The sequence below is a fragment of the Propithecus coquereli genome, unplaced genomic scaffold (assembly GCF_000956105.1).
Source record: "Propithecus coquereli isolate 6110/MARCELLA unplaced genomic scaffold, Pcoq_1.0 Scaffold107, whole genome shotgun sequence".
Lineage (NCBI taxonomy): Eukaryota > Metazoa > Chordata > Mammalia > Primates > Indriidae > Propithecus > Propithecus coquereli.
Genome location: NW_012134636.1, coordinates 1,612,322 through 1,622,832, shown reverse-complemented (window position 1 = coordinate 1,622,832; position 10,511 = coordinate 1,612,322). Strand labels below are relative to the sequence as shown.

The 10,511-nt window shown below is 48.7% G+C and overlaps 1 protein-coding gene across 1 annotated transcript in view; it reads left to right on the top strand.

Moving 5' to 3' along the window:
* Nucleotides 1–324: 324 nt before the first annotated feature.
* LHFPL4 (lipoma HMGIC fusion partner-like 4) overlaps nucleotides 325–10,511 on the top strand; it is a 41,707-nt gene continuing 31,520 nt past the window's right edge. The window contains exons 1-2 of the mRNA XM_012646697.1: nucleotides 325–442; nucleotides 1,260–1,819. Coding sequence (XP_012502151.1) covers nucleotides 1,414–1,819 — 406 coding nt within the window. The 5' untranslated portion in view covers nucleotides 325–442; nucleotides 1,260–1,413. The remainder of the gene's footprint in view (nucleotides 443–1,259; nucleotides 1,820–10,511) is intronic.

Genomic DNA, 10,511 nt, shown 5'->3' with positions numbered 1-10,511 from the left:
AATTCGGGAGCAAGAGATCCAGTTCTCCTATCAAATGACATCCCGGCCGGCCCCTCCCCCATTCCCGTGGACTGAGTGGGGATCCACAGCTCAGGCTGGAAGAAGGGAGCCCCCCAAATCCCAGGGCCCTACTATGGAGGGGGCTCGTTGCTCCCGCCCCAGGGACCGTGCCCACCACCTTCCCCTTGACCGCCAGAACCAGGAGCGCCCCTCCCCCGTGTTACCCCGCCCCGGACGCCAGTGCGGGAGCGCGCCTCCGCCGGGCCGCGCCGGTGCACGAGAGCGCGCGCCTCGGCGCGGGAGCGCGCCCCGGGGAGAACCCGAGCAAGATGGAGGCCGCGCAGAGGCCGCCGCCTGGGCCGAGGCAGCCGCTGCTGGGAGAGCCGAGCCGCGGCGCCTAGGCCGTGCCCGTCCCGGACCCGCCGCCCCCGACCGGGCCCAGGTTGGTCTTCCGGCACCCTCTCCCCGCGGCCGCAGCCTCCGCGCGCGTCCGGCCTGGGCGCGGGGCAGCTGCCCCCCCAACCCCGGCCCTACCTGGGCCCGGCCGCTCCCCAGCGCCCGGGTGACAGCCCCTGTCCGCCGCCGCTCCTTGCGGTCCCGGCTGCCCGCCCGCCCTGGTCCTTCCTCCCCTTGGCCTGGAAAGCCCCTCTCCCCCAGGCCCGGCCCGCCAATCCTGGGCTCCCCCAGCCCACATCCAGCCCTGGCTTCTGAGGACACCCTCCCCCCGCCCCGTGTCCAGCAGTTCCAGCCCCGGCTCCCCTCTAGCTTTATTCTAATTCCGCTGCTTTGCCCTCTCGGACGCTCCTACCAGCCCCATTCCCTGCCCCAGCCCCCACGTCACCTTCCTCATCCCTCAGTACAACCCCTGTATCCCCTTCTTCCCTCCTCGTAGACGCGCTCCCACCCCGGCCTCATAGCCCCTTTCTAGACACCCAACACCAGATCTCCTGCTACCCCCGACACCAGCCCCCAATTCCCTTCCGAGCTCCCCGTATACATACAGCCCCTCTGCTAATCCTCCGATGCCGGTCTTCCACCGCCCCGCGGCACCTCTGCTCCCCAGTGCCAGCCCCCGAGCCCCCTGCCTAACTCCCCCATGGCCACTTTCAAGCCCCTCCCTCACTTCCATATCCCGTATCCTCATCCCAGGCTCCCCTCAACTTCCGCATGGCCCCTTCCTGGGCCCCGCAACGGGGGGCTTTGCTAATGCCCCAGACACGGCTCCAGCACTCTCATGACCCCTCCCGTCTTCCCCATAGCAGCCCCCAGGTCCCCCAGCTCCGCCCCGGGCCCCGCCCTCGCGAGTTCCTTGACTCCGGGCCGCTTCTCCCCAGCTCCCGCCCGGCAGCCCGCGTTCCGTCCCGGGCCGGCGGCCCCCGCCAGCCGCCGCCGCCGGCCCCGCCCCCGGGCACCATGCTGCCCTCGCAGGAGGCCTCCAAGCTCTACCACGAGCACTACATGCGGAACTCGCGGGCCATCGGCGTGCTGTGGGCCATCTTCACCATCTGCTTCGCCATCATCAACGTGGTGGTCTTCATCCAGCCCTACTGGGTGGGCGACAGCGTAAGCACCCCCAAGCCTGGCTACTTCGGCCTCTTCCACTACTGTGTGGGCAGCGGGCTGGCGGGCCGCGAGCTCACCTGCCGGGGCTCCTTCACCGACTTCAGCACCATCCCATCCAGCGCCTTCAAGGCGGCCGCCTTCTTCGTGCTGCTCTCCATGGTGCTGATCCTCGGCTGCATCACCTGCTTTTCGCTTTTCTTCTTCTGCAACACGGCCACGGTCTACAAGATCTGCGCCTGGATGCAGCTCTTGGCAGGTAGGGGAGGGGCGGGGGCGGAACCCCCAGGACAGGCGCCAGGGACAGGGGCTTCTTCCTGCCAGGTCCCCTTCTTGCTCCTCTGTGTTAAGACACTCACTTCCTTAGCTGACCCGCGGCAGCCACTGGGGAGGGGATTCAATGAGAGAGAGAGAGACCTTAGGGCAGGAGCAGAGCCTTGGAATGGGGTATTTGGATCTGTACGCTTGGATATGAGCGGACTGCATTTCTTGGTGGTTTAGCATGATGTTAGTGTCTCCAAGGGTTTCTTTTGGCTGTCTTAGGGGAAATATTTATCTGAATGAGGGGTTTCTCTAGTTACGATTGATTTCTGTTATGTTGAAAAAAGCGTGAGACGGGGAAGCAAGGGGTCTGGCTCGGACTTTTAATTTGCTGACATTATCAACTTGGGCGTTTCACTTTACTTCTCTGAGCCTTGGTTTCCTCCTCTGTAACACAGTGAAGAGGATTCCAAGAGGACAAATGAAAGAGTATCTTGTAATCTTTAAAGTGCTGTGATAAGTAAGGGGCAGAGGTTGTCTATAGTGCCTATCCAATGTTTGAGATGTGGGTGGTTGACAGCATCTGCCAACATGGGTCTCTGGAGGGCAGGTCTCCATTCTCCCCACCCCCATTGCAGGAAGGGTTCTGTTACCATGCCCAGTGGGAATGAGTTCCTGGGACCCTCTGTTTGGCTAAGAACCGGAGAGGGGCCTTTTGGGAATGAGAAATGCTGAGACAATTTTCCAGGATCCATTAGAGTTCTCCACTTCCACCCACCTTTCGATCGAAGGCAGATTTTAAAGACTCAGCAACTTGGGCATTTGCCTAATTGCTGGCTGGGAAGGGAGTTGGGCTGAGGAAGGTGGGGCCAGGGGATGGGAGGGATAGGGGAAGAGGGCTGCTGAAGGCTAGAAAAAAGTTTGGAGCCTCCCAGGGATGAGAAAGAGAAGGGAAAATATAATAATCATGCAACAGAGATGGTTTTTAAAAATAAGCACCTCAGGACATTCAACAAGTGTCCACCATTTCAAAAGAGACCCCCCTGGAGGAGATGTCATATCGCTTGCTGATGATTTCACTGCTCAAAGCGTTGCGGGAATTGACTTGGTGTATTCTCCTGAATATCTTCATTGAAGGGAAAACTCCATCTTTTAAAGGGGGAGTGTAATTTTTGGAAATGGCTGGAATCCGCTAGGGTCAAGTGTAGAGAATACAATGGATGAACAAATTGAGAATTGTCACTTGGGATGAAAGCCGAGGTGTAAGGACAAAGTCATGTGGCTGGTTTGCTTCCCCAAGAGGACTTCTACAAATGCAGGGAGGAATTATGCCTCATTGGAAGAATTGCCCAAACTCCTAAAAGGACTACTTTGAAGAAGGCAGTGTATATTCAGATGTAGACATTCTAATGAGCTTATTTCAAATCCATCTCCCCCTACTCAACTTAGATGTGGATCTTTTAGGATCTTTGAAGAGGGTGAGAAAGGAGAATTTTAGGATGTGGGGGATATCGGTCCATATTTCTCTGTGGTACCCGGAGAGATGATACTATGTACTTCAATTCTATTTTTCTTCCAAAGGCAAGCTGGAAAGAATATAGGCTCAGCTGGAATCCCCAATTCATCAGCCTTAATTTGGAGTCTGCAGATGGGTTGCTGACCTCTAGGCCTTCAAATTCTCTGTAATCCATGTGGGTTTAATCTTGGGATTTGATGAACTGTCCACCAACCCCCATGTAATCATAGGATTTCATGGATCTTAGAGATCAGCTCTTTCAAATTCTACTTTCCCCTTCCCCTGGTTTTTTTTTTTTTTTTTTTTTGAAAAAGAGTCTCATTGTTTTGCCTGGAGTAGAGAGGGGACCACATCCCCAGGGATCAGCAAACTTTAGACTACAGGCATGCACCACCATGCCTGGCTAATTTTTTCTATATGTTTTTAGTTGTCCGATTAATTTCTTTCTATTTTTAGTAGAGACGGGGTCTCGCTCTTGCTCAGGCTGGTTTTGAACTCCTGAGCTCAAACAATCTGCCCGCCTCGGCCTCCCAGAGTGCTAGGATTACAGGTGTGAGCCACCGCGCCCGGCCCCCTTCCCCTGTTTTAGAGAAAGGAAACTGAGTGTGGAGAAGTGAAGGGCTTTCACAAAGTCACACAGCCAGGAAGGGCTGAGGGGACAGTTGGGAGAGTGTAGCAGTTTGTTCCATTTTGTTCAGAGATTTCTGAGTTCTCTGTATAAGTGACTGATTCACTTTGCTTAATAAAGTGATAACAGGACAGAGGTCAGAGCACTGGACTACGTGTCATGGGCGGGAGTTTTTGGTTGACTCTGCCTGTGACTCACTGCACAGTGTTAAGTGAGTCTTATTAATAGTTTAAATCTCAATTTCCTCATTTGTACAGTGGGAGACTGGGGGCCATTAGATAAGTTGATTTAAAGTATCTCTTTCAGCCCTGTGGGGCTCCTAGAACAACTCTTTCAGCAAAATCATTCTGTTCAGAAGAAAGCAAGAAATCACTCGCCCTCAGAGGAACTGCAGAGAAGCAAAGGGCGTTGTTTGTGTCAGATAAGAATTAAAATGCCTGTCGTATGATTCTTGTTCCTGTAAACTTTTATTCAAGTATTTTAGGGTCCTCTAGGTGCACAGCTCAAGGCCGTTGGGAAAATACAAGAAGATTTTTAGTTCTTTGTTTATTCCTCATCTGCTCTATGGTCATTTTCTGTGCTCGGTGCAGCAATACTGAGATACATAAGACGTCATCCCTGTCCCCAAGGATCTTAGGTCTATAAAATGTAATTCCTGCTCTCAGGAAGCTTACCGTCTAGTTGGGTCACCATATTGGTCAGCAGTCTTTCAGTGGCAAGTGACAGAAACCCAACTCAAAGTGGCTTAAATATGTTAAAATAAAGTAAAGAGAGTAGGGTTTGTTGGCTCTCTTAACTTGAAAGTCAAGAGTATCTGGCTTCGGGCATGGATGGATCCAGATGCTCGGATAATGCCATGAAGAGTCTGTCTCTATTTCTTGGTTCCGCTGTGTTGGCTCATTTTAAGTTCACTTCTGTCTTCAAGGTGACAAATAAGGCTACTGGTAGCTCTGAATTTACGTTGCTTCAGCTTAGCAATGCCTGTGGAAAAGGAGTGGTTCCAGCAAAAGTTCCAGGGCTGATTCTCATTGGCCAGCTTTGGTCAAGTGTCTACTTCTTAATTAATCAAGGTGACTTTGTCTAAAGCCTGAGCCACATGCCCATCCCTGGAACAAAACATGGACTGATAGTGGAGAAAGGTCAATTCCCACAAAGGTAAACCAAGTGTGAACACTGGAAGAGGGGTACAGAGATAAGACAAGTGTGGACAGAAGCTTCCCACAGGGCAGTCTGGACACGAACATGTGCTGGGCTGTAAGTGCTGTGGAGACCCAGAGCAACGGAAGTGCTGCCAGCTTAGCTGGAAAATGAGGCTTGAGTTGGGCAGGGTGTTGGTAGTTGCGAAGTGTGGGAGAGCACTCTCAATGGAGAGGAAGGTCACGGGCAGAGACACAGAGGTGAGAAGGCCACATGGACGCAGTGGGAGAAGAGGCCAGGAAGGAATGATGGGGTCCACAGTGTGCTGGGTCAAAGAATTTGGACTTTGATCAGTGGTCAGTGGAATGCTACTGCAACTGTTATTGTTATTTGAGAAAAATGGTTAACATTTCTGAGCCTTTGCTCTATGCGAGACCACGTGCTAAACATTTTACATGCATGATATTATTTAACCCTCATGACAATCCTATGGAGTGGGCACCATTATTCATTTTTTATAGATGAGAAAACTGATCCCCAAAGAGGAAGAAGTCATTTGTCCAAGGTCGTACAGGTGGTAAGTGGTGGAGCCAGGATCGTAACTCAGGCTGCCTGACTCTACAGCCCAAGATCTTGGTTAAAGGAACATTAATGGTGGGGATAGTGGCAGGGTGTTTTTTCCAGAAGAGTCAAATGCTAAATAGAGAGTCTGGGAGAGCCAGGTGGCTCTTTATGGAATTAGGGATTAGGTTTTCAGGGCTCCTCAGGATATCTCTGCCACTGCTACTCTTTTACCGGGTGTTCTCATTTACTAGGAACATACAACGTGCCAGCTTCCGTGCTCGACGTCTCTACATTATGTTGTTTAATCTTCCTCTGTTAAAATGACTTGCTCAGAGGTCACACATCTAGTCAAAGGTAGATCCGGGTGAGGTTAGCCACAGGGAAGTTCCCTGCTGGGTTAGAGACTCAAGCTAAAGCCTGGCTAAGGGTTGGAGGAGGCTGTGTGGGATAGTAGGCTAAGAGCAGGGGACTTGCCATCTCCCCTCTGCCACTTCCCAGCTGTGTGACCTTGGAGAAGTGGGTTTGTCTCTCAGTTTCCTCAGCTGTAAAATAGAGATTATTACTGCATCTACTTTGGCAATATGGATGTAAAATGCTGAATGTGGTCCTGGTGTATAGAAAGCACTCAACAAATCGTCGCTGTTTTTCTCGTGACCTAGTCCAAGTGAAGAACAGTTTGTGAGGAGTCCTAGATGCTCAGAGTTTGGACTTGTGGGATTATGTAAGCATTTAAGAAGTCATAAACTGTCAGCTTGAGAAGGATCTTATCAATCAGCTTGCCCGACTCCCTCATTTTACAAATGTGAGAACTGAGTCCCAGAGACAAGAAACAAGTTCATGGTGATAGTGAGACATGAACCTGGACCTTTCCCCTTTCCACTGAAGGGAGATGATTCTGACCACAGCTCATTTAATATTGAGTGGTGCTTGGGTCACAGCAGAGAACAGGATGTCTGAAATGGAATGGAAGCTGGCAGAAGCCAGAGGTGGGAGGTGGCAGCAGGGGCCTGGCTGGTGGGATCCAGAAGTGAGCATCTTCCAGCCTTCCAGATGTGTGTGTCCTTACTCATCTGTGTCTCTGGGCTAGGAACTGCAGTCACAGGGGCTCCCATCACTGTGGCTTAGAATATACATGCCTTTCCATTGACTTGGGTTTTGTTTCAGATTTGATTCAGGATTTTATTCATCCAATGTCTCTGTAGTATGTGCATGATGCTGAGACGCACATTGAGGGAATGTCTTTCCTCTCTCCCTTTTGCCCTCCCTCATTTTTTTCTTCCTCCCCCAACTCTACCTTCCTTCTTTCCTCTCTTCCATCTTTCTTGACTCTCTCCCTTTCTTCGTTTTTGCCTGCCCCTGTCCCATCTTTTTCACATCAGTCCTTTACTGAATGCTTCATGTGTGTCAGGCACTGTGCTAGGCTCTGGGAATCCTGAGTAAGCATCCTTGCTTCCTGGGAGCTCATAGTCTAACTCAGGAGGCAGAAAAGAAAACATTATCACCTTATGGTACAACACATGAAATGACTGACTCACACACAGGGTATTCTGGGGGCAGGAGGGGGCTTCTAGCACAGTGATGGACAGCCAGGGAAGTCTTCCAAAAAGGGTAACTATTTGAGCTGAGTCTTAAAGGATGAGTAGGAAAGGGAAGGGCAAGCCAGGCAGAGGAGACAGTATGATCGAAGACAAGGAGGGGGGAACAGCTGGTGTGTTTTAGGGACTACAAGCAATTAGGGCAAGGAGAGGTGAGAGTCAAGGTTGGGAACGTGGGCAGGAGCTGGGTCGGAGGGGCCTGCTAAGTCACGATAAGGAGTTTAGACTGTATTCATAGACAGCAGACAGTTGTTGAAGGGTTTTTTTTTTTAATTGTATAAATTTTTTTTTTTTTTTTTTTTGAGAGTGTTTCTGTGTTTGTTTGGCTGGCTTGAGTGCCGTGGCTTCAGCCTAGCTCACAGCAACCTCAAACTCCTGGGCTCAAGCGATCCTCCTGCCTCAGCCTCCCGAGTAGCTGGGACTACAGGCACGCGCCACCATGCCCGGTTAATTTTTCTATATATATTTTTAGTTGTCCAGATAATTTCTTTCTGTTTTTTTTTAGTAGAAACGGGGTCTCGCTCTTGCTCAGGCTGGTCTCGAACTCCTGAGCTCAAACAATCCGCCTGCCTTGACCTCCCAGAGTGCTAGGATTACAGGCGTGAGCCACCGCGCCTGGCTTAATTGTTTAAATTTTTTTCAGACTTCTATTGACTTTTTGGAAAAGTTTATGTGTGTGTGTGTGTGTGTGTGTGTGTGTGTGTGTATATATATATAGTACAAAATTCAGAAGCCAAAAAGCGTATACAGACATAAGCCTCCTTCCTATCCTCATCCTCCACTGTTTCTCCCAGAGGCAACCGCTATTACCAGTTTCTTGAGTATCCTTTTCAAGAAAGTCCATAAATATACAAGCAAATGCAAGCAATTTTTCTACATGAATGGTATATTACTTATCTATTGCTGCATAGCAAATTACCCTAAAATTTAGTGGCCAAAAGCAAGAAGCATTTATTATCTCTGTTTCTATGGGTCACAGGAATGTGGAAGCAGCGTAGATGGGTAGGTAGTTTTGGCTCAGGGTCTCTCATGAGGTTGCAACCAAAACCTCAGCTGGGGCTGTAGTCACCCGAAGACTGACTAGGGCTAGAGGATCCACCTCTAAGCGCATTTATGTGAGTGTTGGCAGCAGACTTCAGAATGAGTGATGAAAGAAAGAGAGAGGGGGTGGGGAGAGGAGAGACAGAGAGAGAGAGAGTCCACACTGCCCACCCCCTTTTTGGGGTAACAACTTTATTGAGATTTAATTCATATGTGATACAATTCATCCATATAAAGTGAACTATTTAATGGTTTTTAGTAAATTCACAGAGTTGTGCAACCATTACCACAATCAATTTTCGGATACTTTGATCACCTCAAGAAGAAACGATATACCCTTTAGCTATCACCCCCAAACCTCTGCCCCCTCATCCTCCCCAGCCCTAAGCAACCACTAATTTTCTTTCTGTCTCTATATATTAGCCTATTCTGGATATTTCACAAAAATGGGGCCATATAATATGTGGTCTTTTGTGACTGCTTTCACATAGCATGATGTTCTCAAGGTTCATCCATGTTATAGCATCAATACTTCTTTCCTTTTTATGGCTAAATAATATCCCATTGTATGTGCTGTGGATATACCACATTTTGTTTATCCATCATTGGTTGGTGGACATTTAGGTTGTTTCCACTTTTGGCTATTATGCATAATGTTGTGAACATTCATGTATGCGTTTCTATGTGGACATACGCCTTCATTTCTCTTGGGTATGTACCTAGAAGCGGAACTGCTGGTCAAATGGCAACTCTATATTTGACATTTTGAGGAACTGCCAGCTGGTTTCTAAAGTGGCTGCACCATCTTAAATTCCCACTTGCAGTGTGTGAGGGTTCCTATTTCTTCCTGTCCTCATCAGCACTTGTTGTTATCTGACTTCTCTATCACAGCCGTCCTGCTGGGTGTGAAGTGGTATCTCACTGTGGTTTTGATTTGCATTTCCCTAATTATCAGTGGTGTTGAAAATCTTTTCCTGCGCTTATTGGCCATTGGTACATCCTCTTTAGAGAAACATTTATTCAAACGCTTTGCTCATTTTTTATGTAGGTTGTCTTATGATTGAGTTGTAAGTGTTCTTTATATATTCTTAATACAAGTCTCTTATTAGATATATGATTTGCAAATGCTTTCTTCCATCCTGTGGGCTGTCTTTTACTTTCTTTCTTTCTTTCTTTCTTTTTTTTTTTGAGATAGAGTCTTGCTCTGTCGCCCCGGCTGGTGCACAGTGGGGTCATCATAGCTCACAGCAACCTCAAACTCATGGGCTCAAGCGATCCTCCTGCCTCAGCCTCCTGAGTAGCTGACACTACAGGTGTGAGCCACTGTGCCTGGCTAATTATTTTTCTACTTTTAGTAGAGTCGGGGTCTCACTCTTTTTCAGGCAGGTCTTGAACTCTTGTCCTCAAGCGATCCTCCCACGTCGGCCTCCCAGAGTGCTAGGATTACAGGCGTGAGCCACCACACCAGGCCCAGTCTTTTCACTTTCCTGATAGTGTTCTTTGAAGTGCAGAAGTTTTAAATTTATGCAAAATCCAATTTATCTATTTTTTTTTCTTTTGTTGCCTATCGTTTTCGGTGTCATATCCAAGAATCCATCGCCAAATCCAAGGTCACAAAAGTTTACCTCTATGATTTCTTCTAAAGGTTCTGTAGTTTTGGCTCTTGCATTTAGGTCTTGATCCATTTTGAGTTAATTTTTGTGTGTGGTGTGAAGTACAGGTCCACGTTCATCCTTTTGCTTGTGGTGATCCAGTTGTCCCAGCACCATTTATTGAAACGATTATTCTTTCTCCATTGAATGGTCTTGATATCCTTGTCAAAAATCAATTGACCATAGATACATGGGTTAACTTCTAGACTCTCAATTCTATTACAATTGATCTATAGGTTGATCCTTATACCAGTACCAGACTGGTCTGAGTACTGTTGCTTTGTAGTTAGTTTGAAATCAGGAAGTGTGAGTCCTCCAACTTTCTTCTGCTTTTTCAAGGTAGTTTTGGCTGTCATGCTGCCTTTTATGTCCTAATATCACATACCATCACTTCTGCCACACTCTCTTACTAGAAGTAAGTTACCAAATGCAGCCAACATTCAAGGGGAGGAGAATTAGGCCCCTCCTCTTGCAGAGAAGAATATCAAAGAATTTGTGGACACATTTTCAAACTACCATAAATGGTAATATACTAAACACCTGCTTCTGTAGCTTGC